The 15,602-nt window shown below is 49.4% G+C and overlaps 1 protein-coding gene across 1 annotated transcript in view; it reads left to right on the forward strand.

Annotated features, from left to right (window-relative positions):
- Positions 1–15,602, forward strand: part of LOC135057441 (VPS10 domain-containing receptor SorCS1-like) — a 675,310-nt gene that overhangs the window by 384,482 nt on the left and 275,226 nt on the right. Inside the window, exon 7 of the mRNA XM_063963334.1 lies at positions 10,895–10,959. Within this exon, the coding sequence (XP_063819404.1) occupies positions 10,895–10,959 (65 nt within the window). The remainder of the gene's footprint in view (positions 1–10,894; positions 10,960–15,602) is intronic.

The following is a 15,602-nucleotide window of genomic DNA, read 5'->3' on the forward strand; positions in this document are numbered from 1 at the left end:
ACCTAAAAACAGACTGACGCCACTGCCCGCACACACAAATATATGCACACTATCACTCACACACACACACACCTTTATTTCTCTCACTCACTTTTCCCATTATCTTTACTGATCTGGCTGGCAGTGGCAGGAAGGATGGATCTATTCTGTACAAGTCTGGCTCTTGTCCCATGTAGCTCCGCCCCCTGAGGTCCCGTGTAGCCCCCCCCTCATCAGCATTTAGCCCCACCCCCTTTTCGGCTGAACACAGCCGTTGTTCTGGGGACTCTGGAGGCGGGAGGAGGCTGCTACAACGCAGCAGCAGGGGAGAGAGGCGCCGCCGGCAGCTTGGAGGTACTGCAGCTCAGAGCAATGGCAAGCAGCTCAGCCGTTCGGGCCGCTTGTCATTGCTCGCTGGTGGGAGGCAGTGGGCCGGACAGGATCGGTCTGCGGGCCGCATCCGGCCCGTGGGCCGTATTTTGCCCACCCCTATTCTAGACGGTGCACTTGAATTATACATTATACATATGTTACCTTATACTGCACAGGATTATGATGTATTCTCTACAGTACATTGCTGTCATTAATCTGGCACATTATCATGCATGCACTAGCATTAATTACTATATAAATTATCAAGTCCAGACCGGGTACTCTATAATGGATAGTGAAACCTCTATGGTGGCTGGCCACACCCCCTTTGGAGGCTGGCCACACCTCTAATCATGAGCAAACCCAGTGGAGTCTTAGAGTAGGGTCAGTGGGTCTTTGAAAGCACGTTAAACAGACACAGTTACTCCTGGAAGCTACGCCTCCATGGTACAGAGCACCTTAATAGTCACATTATCACAAAATAGGCGCAATATATTTAGTGTTCACTGTCCCTTTAAATTAGCCTATTGTTTAGTGTTAGAAATAAAGCTATTTATTATAAATAGATATGTTTCGTTTTGTTTAACGAATGTCAATATTAAGATTTTCAGATTACTATACATATGAATTTTATGGGTTATGAATACATCATTCCTTGGGCTTGCTGGAACCTCTCACATCTCCTGGACAGCAACAACCGCTTTTTGTGAATTTCCTATTGCAGGTTCAGTCTGCGTGGAAAAATGATCTCCTGTATGTAACTATGCTAGACCTTATTTGGTCTGATTCTGAAGTGTAACATGTTGGGATGTCCATAGCTGTTACTCTCTGATGATAATGCCAGTATCTGTCTATGTAAACTTCCGGCCAGTCTTCATGCACATACTGTAAGTGCACCACCTGCTGTTTCCATAGCCGTCACCCCCCATCACTAGTATCGCCAGCCCATGCTATACGCAAAAGATCCGCTTATTACAGGCATCTTTTCTCCGTCTGCACCCATGAAACAATCACAGAAGTGTGGCTACATGCCCGGCACGACATGACCTATGACACAGAGCTTTTCTTTGGATCCACACAGTGCACCATCGCTCCTGTATCCTCAGTGAGGGTGCCGATGCATGGTGCATCACTTCTGCAATCTGTATGGTATACTAGGTCACCACTGTCATGTCAACACGGTAATGTCAACACTGCTGAAATGACGACATGATAGAATGTTGACAAACTGTCCCTATTGGTCTAGCAGTGTTTTACTTGGTCCCAACGGCAGTGGTGTCTTTAGCAGTGTCATTCAGGGCCTGGCGGTTGTGTGAAAAGCAGTTCTGGAAGAGTCATCTGATGGGCTAACATTCCAATGAGTGCACTCCTCCTATCCCTAATCTTAATTCCTAACCCTCCCCCTAGTGCCTAACCCTAACTCCCACCATATCCTAACTCTACCCTACCCCTATTCCACAGCCCTCCCCCTAGTGCCTAACCCTAACTCCCACCATATCCTAACTCTACCCTACCCATATTCCCCAGGCCTCCCCCTAGTGCCTAACCCTAACTCCCACCATATCCTAACTCTACCTTACCCCTATTCCCCAGCCCTCCCCCAAGTGCCTAACCCTAACTCCCACCATATCCTAACTCTACACTCCCCATATTCCCCAGCCCTCCCCCTAGTGCCTAACCCTAACTCCCCCCATATCCAAACTCTACCCTCCCCCTATTCCCCAGCCCTCCCCCTAGTTCCTAACCCTAACTCCCACCATATCCTAACTCTACCCTCCCCCTATTCCCCAGCCCTCCCCCTAGTGCCTAACCCTAACTCCCACCATATCCTAACTCTACCCTCCCCCTATTCCCCAGCCCTCCCCCTAGTGCCTAACCCTAACTCCCACCATATCCTAACTCTACCCTCCCCCTATTCCCTAGCCCTCCCCCTAGTGCCTAACCCTAACTCCCACCATATCCTAACTCTACCCTACCCCTATTCCCCAGCCCTCCCCCTAGTGCCTAACCCTAACTCCCACCATATCCTAACTCTACACTCCCCCTATTCCCCAGTCCTCCCCCTAGTGCCTATCCCTAACTCCCACCATATCCTAACTCTACCCTACCCCTATTCCCCAGCCCTCCCCCAAGTGCCTAACCCTAACTCCCACCAAATCCTAACTCTACACTCCCCCTATTCCCCAGCCCTCCCCCTAGTGCCTAACCCTAACTCCCGCCATATCCTAACTCTACCCTCCCCCTATTCCCCAGCCCTCCCCCTAGTTCCTAACCTAACTCCCACCATATTCTAACTCTACCCTCCCCATATTCCCCAGCCATCCCCCTAGTGTCTAACCCTAACTCCCACCATATCCTAACTCTAACCTACCCCTATTCCCCAGCCCTCCACCTAGTGCCTAACCCTAACTCCCACCATATCCTAACTCTACCCTACCCCTATTCCCTAGCCCTCCCCCTAGTGCCTAACCCTAACTTCCACCATATCCTAACTCTACTCTACCCCTATTCCCCAGCCCTCCCCCTAGTGCCTAACCCTAACTCCCACCATATCGTAACTCTACACTCCCGCTATTCCCCAGCCCTCCCCCTAGTGCCTAACCCTAACTCCCATCATATCCTAACTCTACCCTCCCCCTATTCCCCAGCCCTCCCCCTAGTGCCTAACCCTAACGCCCACCATATCCTAACTCTACCCTACCCCTATTCCCCAGCCCTCCCCCTAGTGCCTAACCCTAACTCCCCCCATATCCTAACTCTATCCTACCCCTATTCCCCAGCCCTCCCCCTAGTGCCTAACCCTAACTCCGATCATATCCTAACTCTACCCTCCCCCTATTCCCCAGCCCTCCCCCTAGGGCCTAACCCTAACTCCCACCATATCCTAACTCTACCCTACCCCTATTCCCCAGCCCTCCCCCTAGTGCCTAACCCTAACTCCCACCATATCCTAACTCTACTCTCCCCCTATTCCCCAGCCCTCCTCCTAGTGCCTAACCCTAACTCCCACCATATCCACCATATCCTAACTCTACCCTCCCCCTGTTCCCCAGCCCTCCCCCTAGTGCCTAACCCTAACTCCCACCATATCCTAACTCCAGCCTACCCCTATTCCCCAGCCCTTCCCCTAGTTCCTAACCCTAACTCCCACCATATCCTAACTCCAGCCTACCACTATTCCCCAGCCCTCCCCCTAGTGCCACACCCTAACTCCCACCATATCCTAATTCTAACCTGCCCCTATTCCCCAGCCCTCCTCCTAGTGCCTAACCCTAACTCCCACCATATCCTAATTCTACCCTACCCCTATTCCCCAGCCCTCCCCCTAGCGCCTAACCCTAACTCCCACCATATCCTAACTCTACCCTACCCCTATTCCCCAGCCCTCCCCCTAGTGCCTAACCATAACTCCCACCATATCCTAACTCTACCCTCCCCCTATTCCCCAGCCCTCCCACTAGTGCCTAACCCTAACTCCCACCATATCCTAACTCCAGCCTACCCCTATTCCCCAGCCCTCCCCCTAGTGCCTAACCCTAACTCCCACCATATCCTAACTCCAGCCTACCACTATTCCCCAGCCCTCCCTCTAGTGCCTATCCCTAACTCCCACCATATACTAACTCTAACCTACCCCTATTCCCCAGCCCTCCTCCTAGTGCCTAACCCTATCTCCCACCATATCCTAATTCTACCCTACCCCTAATACCCAGCCCTCCCCCTAGCGCCTAACCCTAACTCCCACCATATCCTAACTCTACCCTACCCCTAATCCCCAGCCCTCCCCCTAGTGCCTAACTATAACTCCCACCATATCCTAACTCTACCCTCCCCCTATTCCCCAGGCCTCCCCCTAGTGCCTAACCCTTACTCCCACCATATCCTAACTCTACACTCCCCCTGTTCCCCAGCCCTCCCCCTAGTGCCTAACCCTAACTCCCACCATATCCTAACTCTACACTCCCTCTATTCCCCAGCCCTCCCCCTAGTGCCTAACCCTAACTCCCACCATATCCTAACTCTACCCTCCCCCTATTCCCCAGCCCTCCCCCCAGTGCCTAACCCTAACTCCCACCATATCCTAACTCTACCCTCCCCCTATTCCACAGCATTCCCCCTGGTGCCTATCCCTAACTCCCACCATATCCTAACTCTACCCTACCCCTATTCCCCAGCCCTCCCCCTAGTGCCTAACCCTAACTCCCACCATATCCTAGCTCTACCCTCCCCTACTCCCCAGCCCTCCCCCTAGTGCCTAACCCTAACTCCCAACATATCCTAACTCTAGCCTACCCCTATTCCCCAGCCCTCCCCCTAGTGCCTAACCCTAACTCACACCATATCCTAACTCTACCCTACCCCTATTCCCCAGCCCTCCCCCTAGTGCCTAACCCTAACTCCCACCATATCATAACTCTACCCTACCCCTATTCCCCAGCCCTCCCCCCAGTGCCTAACCCTAACTCCCGCCATATCCTAACTCTACCCTCCCCCTATTCCCCAGCCCTCCCCCTAGTGCCTAACCCTAACTCCCAACATATCCTAACTCTAGCCTACCCCTATTCCCCAGCCCTGCGCCTAGTGCCTAACCCTATCTCCCACCATATCCTAACTCTACCCTACCCCTATTCCGCAGCCCTCTCCCTAGTGCCTAACCCTAACTCCCACCATATCCTAACTCTACCCTCCCCCTATTCCCCAGCCCTCCCCCTAGTGCCTAACCCTAACTCCCAACATATCCTAACTCTAGCCTACCCCTATTCCCCAGCCCTGCGCCTAGTGCCTAACCCTAACTCCCACCATATCCTAACTCTACCCTCCCCCTATTCCGCAGCCCTCTCCCTAGTGCCTAACCATAACTCCCACCATATCCTAACTCTACCCTACCCCTATTCCCCAGCCCTCCCCCTAGTGCCTAACCCTAACTCCCAACATATCCTAACTCTACCCTACCCCTATTCCCCAGCCCTCCCCCTAGTGCCTAACCCTAACTCCCACCATATCCTAACTCTACCCTCCCCCTATTCCGCAACCCTCTCCCTAGTGCCTAACCATAACTCCCACCATATCCTAACTCTACCCTACCCCTATTCCCCAGCCCTCCCCCTAGTGCCTAACCCTAACTCCCAACATATCCTAACTCTACCCTACCCCTATTCCCCAGCCCTCCCCCTAGTGCCTAACCCTAACTCCCTCCATATCCTAACTCTACCCTACCCCTATTCCCCAGCCCTCCTCCTAGTGCCTAACCCTAACTCCCACCATATCCTAACTCTACCCTCCCCTACTCCCCAGCCCTCCCCCTAGTGCCTAACCCTAACTCCCAACATATCCTAACTCTACCCTACCCCTATTCCCCAGCCCTCCCCCTAGTGCCTAACCCTAACTCCCACCATATCCTAGCTCTACCCTACCCCTATTCCCCAGCCCTCCCCCTAGTGCCTAACCCTAACTCCAACCATATCCTAACTCTACCCTACCCCTATTTCCCAGCCCTCCCCCTAGTGCCTAACCCTAACTCCCACCATATCATAACTCTACCCTACCCCTATTCCCCAGCCCTCCCCCCAGTGCCTAACCCTAACTCCCGCCATATCCTAACTCTACCCTCCCCCTATTCCCCAGCCCTCCCCCTAGTGCCTAACCCTAACTCCCAACATATCCTTACTCTAGCCTACCCCTATTCCATAGCCCTGCGCGTAGTGCCTAACCCTATCTCTCACCATATCCTAACTCTACCCTACCCCTATTCCGCAGCCCTCTCCCTAGTGCCTTTCCCTAACTCCCACCATATCCTAACTCTACCCTCCCCCTATTCCCCAGCCCTCCCCCTAGTGCCTAACCCTAACTCCCAACATATCCTTACTCTAGCCTACCCATTATTCCCCAGCCCTGCGCCTAGTGCCTACTCCTATCTCCCACCATATCCTAACTCTACCCTACCCCTATTCCGCAGCCCTCTCCCTAGTGCCTAACCCTAACTCCCACCATATCCTAACTCTACCCTACCCCTATTCCCCATCCCTCCCCCTAGTGCCTAACCCTAACTCCCCCCATATCCTAACTCTACCCTACCCCTATTCCCCAGCCCTCCCCCTAGTGCCTAACCCTAACTCCCACCATATCCTAACTCTACCCTACCCCTATTCCCCAGCCCTCCTACTAGTGCCTAACCCTAACTCCCACCATATCCTAACTCTACCCTACCCCTATTCCCCAGACCTCCCCCTAGTGCCTAACCCTAACTCCCATCATATCCTAACTCTACCCTACCCCTATTCCTCAGCCCTCCCCCTAGTGCCTAACCCTAACTCCCACCATTTCCTAACTCTACACTCCCCCTATTCCCCAGCCCTCCCCCTAGTGCCTAGCCCTAACTCCCATTATATCCTAACTCTACCCTCCCCCTATTCCCCAGCCCTCCCCCTAGTGCCTAACCCTAACTCCCACCATATCCTAACTCTACCCTACCCCTATTCCCCAGCTCTCTCCCCAGTGCCTAACCCTAACTCCCGCCATATCCTAACTCTACCCTCCCCCTATTCCCCAGCCCTCCCCCTAGTGCCTAACCCTCCCCTCCCACAGTTTATCCCTCCCCTATTGTTAACTCTAACCTTCCTCCCGCAGCCTAGCCCTTCCCCTAGCGCCTAACCCGAACTCCCACCATATATTAACTCACCTCCCTTTAGTACCCAGCCCTCCCCCTAGTGCCTAACCTAACCCTCCCGCAGCCTAACCTTCGCCCATAGCGTAACCCCAATCTCCCCCTAGTGCCTAATCCTATCCTCCCCCTTGTGTATAACCATAATGTCAACATTCTGAGAATATCAGCATTTCATTTGTCAACATTGCAGATGTTGCCATTGTGAATAATGGGGGTGATTCAGATCTAATCGCTGCTGTATATTTTCGCACTGCGGGCGATTATTTATTAGTTTATTTATTAACAGTTTCTTATATAGGCCCTCATTCCGAGTTGTTCGCTAAGCCGCCGCCTACTGGGAGTGAATCTTAGCATAGTAAAATTGCGAACTAAAGATTAGCAAAATTGCGAATAGACACTTCTTAGCAGTTTCTGAGTAGCTCCAGACTTACTCGGCATCTGCGATCAGTTCAGTGCTTGTCGTTCCTGGTTTGACGTTACAAACACACCCAGCGTTAGGCCAGACACTCCTCCGTTTCTTCAGCCACTCCCGCGTTTTTCCCAGAAACGGTAGCGTTTTTTCGCACACACCCATAAAACGGCCTGTTTCCGCCCAGAAACACCCACTTCCTGTCAATCACATTACGATCACCAGAATGAAGAAAAAACCTTGTAATGCCGTGAGTAAAATACCTAACTGCATAGCAAATTTACTTGGCGCAGTCGCACTGCGGACATTGCGCATGCGCATCAGCGACTAATCGCTCCGTTGCGAGAAAAAAATACTGAGCGAACAACTCGGAATGACCACCATAGTGCAGGATATTCTGTTGCGCTTTACAATTAGAACAACAGTAATAGAACAAAACTGGGTAAAACAGACAGACATAGAGGTAGGAGGGCCCTGCTCGCAAGCTTACACTCTATAGGGAAATAGGCATTGATACACAAGGATAGATGCTACCTATTGCATAATGGTCCACCAGATTGCTAGGTTCTTAATGGGCTGTATGATATGATCACCCAGCAATGTTGGCCAAGGGTCAGGAGGGTGTGAGAGTAAAGAAAGACAAGATATGTGATGTTATGTGGACTGTACAGAGAGGATGTAATTAGATAGGGAAGCACTGAAGGTTATGCGGGTGGGTCTGGAATTTGATAGGCTTGTCTGAAGAGATGAGTTTTCAGGGAACGTTTAAAGGTTTGGAGACTAGAGGCGAGTCTTATTGTGCATGGGAGGGCATTCCACAGAGTGGGTGAAGCCCGGATAAAGTCCTGTAATTTTGAGTGGGAACAGGTAATACATGTGGATGAGAGACGTAGATCTTGTGCAGAGCGGAGAGGTCGCGTAGGAAGATATCTTGAGATGAGTGAAGAGATGTATGTTGGTGCAGTTTGGTTAATAGCCTTGTATGTCAGTAAAAGTATTTTATATTGAATACGGTAGAATACAGGTAACCAATGGAGGGACTGACAGAGCGGATCTGCAGACGATGAACGTCTAGCGAGGAAGATTAGCCTCGCAGCTGCATTGAGGTCCTAACTGCGCATGTGTATGCCCCACAATGCATATGCGCAGCTGATAACAGCAACGGGCATCACCAGTCAGCGACGGAATGGTGCGAAAAATCCGATAGCACGGGCGTTCGCAAAGTGATTGACAGGAAGAGGCTGTTTGTGAGTGGTAACTGAGCGTTTACAGGGAGTGTACGGAAAAACGCAGGCATGCCCAAGCGTTTTCAGGGAGGGTGTCTGACGTCAGCTCCGACCCCGATCAGACTGTTCTCATCGCACTGTAGGAGTAAGACCTGGGCTGCGCACGGACTGCACAAAGTGGATTTTCGCAACTCGGTGTACACATAGGATCGCACACTTGCACGGCGAATTTACACTCTCCCTGGAGGCAGCGACTATCTGATCGCAGGACATATAAGTTAGTAGCCCAGTGATCAGGTCTGAATCGCCCTCAAGAGGATGTCAACATGTTGCCTGTCAAAATTTTAACAATGTCAACATAACTGTTGATAATATTGTGGTGTTGACATTACAAATGTCAACCAAATGACCGCATCCCGTCTGCAATCGCTTCTTGCGGCGCCTCCATAGTCTGCTAATAATGGACTTGCATTGCGAGCAACTCAGGATCATAGTATTTACATTGTCAACACAATACTTTATAGCATACTGTAACCTACAGTATATACTCTGCCTGTTCAGCTGCAGGGGCTTCCGTAAACCATGTTTTTCCTTTCTTGTTTCCTCTTGCAGTAACTATAGTACAGTATATACACTTTTTAAACCAATGTGTTCACAGATAGTTAAGAACGTAGAGTCTGAAGAACATTTCTGAAAATCCATACATAGAAATATTATCATTTAAATATGACAGTTAGAATACAGTTCAGTCCAATGCTGTGTTGATCCCTCTGCTCCTAATCTTCGTACAGCGACAGAGGTGGTGACCACCAGGCAATGTATAAATTGGGCTTTATCGTTGTGTGGCTGCGAAACTGTTGATGGAATTTAATGCAAGCTGCCCTGCTAGGACTGTGTAATGAATGAACAGAGATGTTATACATGTTAGATATGGATTTAAGCTCGGGTTTAGAGTCCAGGCTACTGGTTTCCGCTGCTCAAATTAAAAAGTTGGCTGGTAGACGGCTCGAGGGATCTGTCTTTTGCCAAGCGTAGTGATTTTGTTCCGATTCGTACATACATCTGCAATATTGTGTTTTTGTGATCCACAGTGGGGCACGGGAGTCTGACAAGTTGCTCTTTGCTTATTATTTATTGTGTATCTCCAACCTTTGGGGACCAAGGCTGAAAGAGAACAAAGCAGAAGACTCTCCTTCAGGCAGAACTTAAGTAACTACCAAATACTTACAAACATACAGTAGGTGAATTGGAAAATTAGGTCAGACACTGCAAAACTTCAGATGTTCATGTTAGATTATTTCAGGGGACTAGACTTAAACTGGGGTGTTGTAAATTCTTTGCTAAATTTCAGGATTTATTTAGGAGAGAATTAAACAGTGCAGTATGCGGAACGAGCTAACTGCGCAGCAGAGGTTTAAAGATTGATGCTCATTATATTATCAGGCAATATCTGTGAGTTATACCTCAATATAAATACCGTTACTACGGCCAAATTAAAATGAATATAAGTAGCAAGATTTAATTCAGATATGTGTAAGACTGCTAGCCTTGGGTCTGTAAACGATTCGTTCCAGCTCGATAATACAATATACTGTACGCATTTTGTAACAAACAAAGAATTCTATTACATTTTATTTAGGAGACGCAACAATACAGGAGCTTGATTAATAAGACCCAGTGAGGGAAGAGAGATAAATTAGAAGCATTGATGGCGAAATAGCTCCTATTGTGTTAATGGGCGCTGTTGTTTGGCCGATCTGAGATTCTTCTTTATTAAAAGACTAAAATTCAGACACTTACTGTAGAACAACTCTTTCCCTACACTAATGAGTCCTCACAGGGGAAAAGAGTGTTCTTGTAGGGTGGTTTGTGCCACATGCTGATCCCAATCTTTATCCGCTCAGTGGATAGTTAACTTTGGGAGAGACACATTTGTAGGTAGCGCCTCCACGTGTAGTCTCTATGGTGATGTCTATGCTTCTATGGTACATTCAAGATACTTCTTTATGGCTTTATGGTGCCATTAACTGCATACTAGTGGGAGAGCCCCAAGAGAGGACCTTTCACAAATTGTTACATTGTTACATGGGTGGGTCTTATCCAAAAGTGACTGTGTAAATAGTGTCATGCGTGACAGCTTATGACGATGGTGATACACATTTCAATATGGTCAAACAGTGTGATAGCAGCAAAATAAAATCAGAGGTAAATTCTGACACCTCTTCTTGACTTTTCTGTTTGTAGGACCGTGACCGTGTCTAACAGAGATGCTGACCTTGTCCACCTAGAAACCAAGACTCCAGAGGGATGTAAGTATACAAGATAACTTACTTATACAGCTGTTTTCTTCATTTTAATATACACAGGTTTTGTGGCTGATTACCAAGTGGAATGCAGGCTTGGATTTAATAAGCCACAGATTATTCATAGGTCTCCAGGATTAAATGGATGAGGTGGCAACCCTACTGAGAGTGCAACGTATTGATATACTAGGAACCAGTGACATCACTGAGTGTGCAGCCTATCCAGTTACTCTGAGCCACTGACATCACTGAGAGTGTAGCCTATCCAGTCACTAGCAGGGACAAATTTAAGAGTCAGGCCCAACATTTTTGATCATCCACTATCAATGTCACTGTTCCCTTTGCTCCCCTCATGTCAGGGCCTGTCCGAGTGCCTCTAGACTACGAATGCAGACCCAACCTCACCCACCACCACCTCCTGCAACTGACAATTTACTGTCCTTTGATCCCCTCACCAGTTGCAAAATATAATAAGTCATAATGATGAAAAAAAAAAAAAAATCACTGGCATCATCTGGCTGTGCCGCCTCTTGGCAATTGTCGCCCCTAGGCAAGTGCCTTGTGGGAAATCCACTAATGGTCACAAGGAACCAGTGACATCACTGAGAGGGCAGCCTATCCAGTCACTAGGAACCAGTGACATCACTGAGAGTGCAGCCTATCCAGTCACTAGGAGCCAGTGAGATCACTGAGAGTGCAGCCTATCCAGTCACTGGGAGCCAGTAAGATCACTGAGAGTGCAGCCTAACCAGTCACTGGGAGCCAGTGACATCACTGAGAGTGCAGCCTATCCAGTCACTAGGAGCCAGTGACCTCACTGAGAGTGCAGCTTATCCAGTCACTAGGAGCCAGTGACATCACTGAGAGTGCAGTCTATCCAGTCACTAGGAGCCAGTGACGTCACTGAGAGTGTAGCCTATCCAGTCACTAGGAGCCAGTGACATCACTGAGAATGCAGCCTATCCAGTCACTAGGAGCCAGTGACATCACAGAGAGTGCAGCCTATCCAGTCACTAGGAACCAGTGACATCACTGAGAGTGCAGCCTATCCAGTCACTAGGAGCCAGTGACATCACTGAGAGTGCAGCCTATCCAGTCACTAGGAGCCAGTGAGATCACTGAGAGTGCAGCCTATCCAGCCACTAGGAGCCAGTGAGATCACTGAGAGTGCAGCCTATCCAGTCACTAGGAGCCGGTGACATCACTGAGAGTGCAGCCTATCCAGTCACTAGGAGCCAGTGACATCACAGAGAGTGCAGCCTATCCAGTCACTAGGAGCCAGTGACATCACTGAGAGTGCAGCCTATCCAGTCACTAGGAACCAATGACATCCCTGAGAGTGCAGCCTATCCAGTCACTAGGAACCAGTGACCTCACTGAGAGTGCAGCCTATCTAGTCATCTAGAAACCTTGGCATTACTGTCACGGCTTCCTGTTAAGTGGGTAGGCTGCATTCTCACACTTATGAGCTCTGTAATACGCCCTCCACCACGGTGCCTGGTACTTGAATGGGCTAAAAGGAACAACATTAAAGCATAAAGTTAATGCATTAACCAAAAGAACATCAAGTACAAAGTAGCAATTAGACTCATGAGAAGCGACATGTAGCTATTTGATGTTGTGCAGTATTTATGTTACTTTTGTTATGTTGAGAATGTTTTGTCAATGGCTAATACTGTACAGTGTACACACATATATTGAAAAAGCATTGTGCTGCTTGAAAAAGGGTAATAAACCTGAAACCTCGCAAATGAACATGGCTGCTGAGTGCCGTACACTGAGCAGTATATATATATAGAGAGAGAGAGAGAGAGAGAGAGAGAGAGAGAGAGAGAGAAAACAAGAACCTAGAACAAGATAATCCTGATGACTTTACCCACTGATAAACCAACATACTGAAAAGGTTTTTTTAAATAAAAGTTGTTAATAGCTATAAAGGTTAAAAAAACAGTGACATGCAATCCCCCTCCCCCGTCACCGCCTCCTGTGGATCTCACTCTGACCCAAATACAAGATCCGCAGGCAGGGTTGGACTGGCCCACAGGGGTACAGGGAAAACCACTGGTGGGCCTCACTGCCTGGGGGCCCACCTCCTCTATGGATCAGGTTCCGACTGTGCACTTGAATTGTACATTATACATATTATCTACAGTGCATTGCTGTTATTAATCTGGTACATTATCATGCATGCACTAGCTGTATTTACTATATATATTTATCATGGGGCCCATACCTTGTTAGCCAAGCCTCTGTGGCGGCTGGCCACACCCCTAAGCATGGGCCTTTACCGCTGCATTCCCCCGGTGGGCCCTCTATGCCCCTGTCCGACACTGTCCGCCGGCTCCCCTAGAGTAGATCCTCTGTGGTCTGGGAGAAGTATCACTCAGATCATACCTCAGTGGCTGGGAAGACATGGCTGTACAGTAACTGCTGTGGGTCCTGCTTGGGCACATTTGCAGTTATATGAAATGTGTACGACCAGTATAACAGAGGCAGTAGGCGTGAGCAGTAGTTCCCCCCCCCCCATCTGATATCCACATTCAGACAGTGTTGTATACAGTGCGTAACATTCTGCAGTGGGCTGGGCGTTATATATTGGTCAGAGCTGTCTCAGCTTCATGTACAGGTGCCCGGATTTTATCCTTGTTTTAACAAACTTGTGAAAAAAATTGGACTCCGCTTTGTCACGAGATGCGATCCACTAAGCTTGCGTCTGCATTGTACACTCGCCATCACATTCAGCGCCTTTGTATAATAATTATCCAGTGTGGATTGTTGGTGCACACCTAGGGCGGGATGTACTAAAGGAAAAATATATGGTACAAACCCTGTGTTCCGCATTTTTACTGCATTTTCATGTGTACTAAGCCCTGGACTCCCGCTTACCGATGCGGAGGGTAATGCCAGCTTTTGCTGGCACCCTATAGAAGCCTATGGGCTTCTTTCCCCATCCTGCCGCCTCTGCCACAGAAACCGCCCAGCACCGCTTACTCCGGCCCCCCTCACCTGCCGGCGCGCTTCCGGATGCCCCAACCTCCTTTCCCCCCAGCAACAAAGCCAGCTGCCCGGCCTCATCTTCTACCTGCAGGGGGAGCAGGAGGAGGAGGAGGAGCCGGGACTCGCTGCCGACGTCACCAACAGGAGGTCAATATAATATGTCATTCCAGGGTATAATGTTCTGAATTTGGTCGGCGTGGCTGAGTTATTCTAACATATGTTGTTGTGGTGAAAGGAGGAATCTCCCTACTAAATGCACCCAATGCCCTTTCTTACTTGTTTGCATTTCCAGCTTACTCCCTGAAGCCCCTGCGGCCTCTGCACCCACACACCACGGCAGTGATCCGCACTCTCCCCGAGCTCTGTCCGAGCGCAGTGAAAAGTTTCAATGCAAATAGACTTTTATCGTCCTTATGCTAATCATAGCACTTGAAATCATTTTATATGAACCTTTTAAAACCCTCTCTCTCTCTCTCGCTGAGAAAGTGTTTCCATTCCCGGGGACAGATTTAGGATTCGGCCCACATTATATGGCTTAATTCTAGCTACAGATCGGCAGATATTAAATTCAATTAAAATAAAAATAAATAAAAGAGAAGCTTTTCCTTTGTTCGGCCTGAGCCGCGGCGGACGTGAGAGCGCACAGACCATGTACGTAAAGACGTTTCTTATTGTTTGCATATATTTCCCGACTTTACTGTACTCGGGGGGAGGAGGGTGGTGCAAGGAATCCGGACAGCCGTGAACTGTGTTACCGTAGCAAATGAATCTGATAATATTGTAATTATTATGCATGAAATAATACACTTCGCTAATTAACACATATAGCTATCAATAGGTAATGGCGACAGTCTGAGATCTGACAAGGCGTGATTTATGTCTGTGGCCACATTTCGCCATCCTATTACCCTATTACGCCTGCTCAGTGACCGCTGAAACATTACTGTCGGTTTATAAAGTGCCGACACCTCCCGTAGAGCTCTATAACGTTAAGTCATTATACGGTGCATAGTAATGATGACTAGGGCAAGCGTGGTGACAAAGTGGGTGCAGGGTGTAAGTTGCCCACGGGCCACGGCTTCAGTGGGGCCCATACCGCACACCCTGCACCCACTCATAATACATACTGTACCTCTCCGTCTGCACCACAAATAGCATCAGAAACATGTTCCCGGAGATCTACGCATTCATAATAACAGTAATCACCAGGAAAATGGCAGCCATGCCCCTTGGCGGCGGGCTTAGCCCTGGTCCTTGGGTACCCTGGAGGGGGGACCCCTTAATTTGGGGGGGTCCACACTCCCCTGGGGAACCTCCAGCCAGGGATGACTAGTTTGGGGGGGGTAATGCTACAGCCGCAGGCACCAGTATAACGTGTCCCCCGGCTGTGGCATTACCACCTTGGCTAGTGGAGGCCGGTGATAATTAAAAAAATACAATGGACCCCTATGTCATTTTTCCCCCACTTGGAATCCCAGCTATGGAACCCTGACCTCCGCCATCCGGAGGTAAGTATTGGAGTTAGAGTTAAGGCACGGGGAGGAGGGGGGGTGTTTGGGTTAAGCCCCTCCCCCCCGAGTCTTAGCTTTAGCCACCAGCGTCTGTGATTAGCTGTAGCCACACACACACACACACACACACACACACACCCC

Source organism: Pseudophryne corroboree, chromosome 3 (assembly GCF_028390025.1).
Source record: "Pseudophryne corroboree isolate aPseCor3 chromosome 3, aPseCor3.hap2, whole genome shotgun sequence".
NCBI lineage: Eukaryota > Metazoa > Chordata > Amphibia > Anura > Myobatrachidae > Pseudophryne > Pseudophryne corroboree.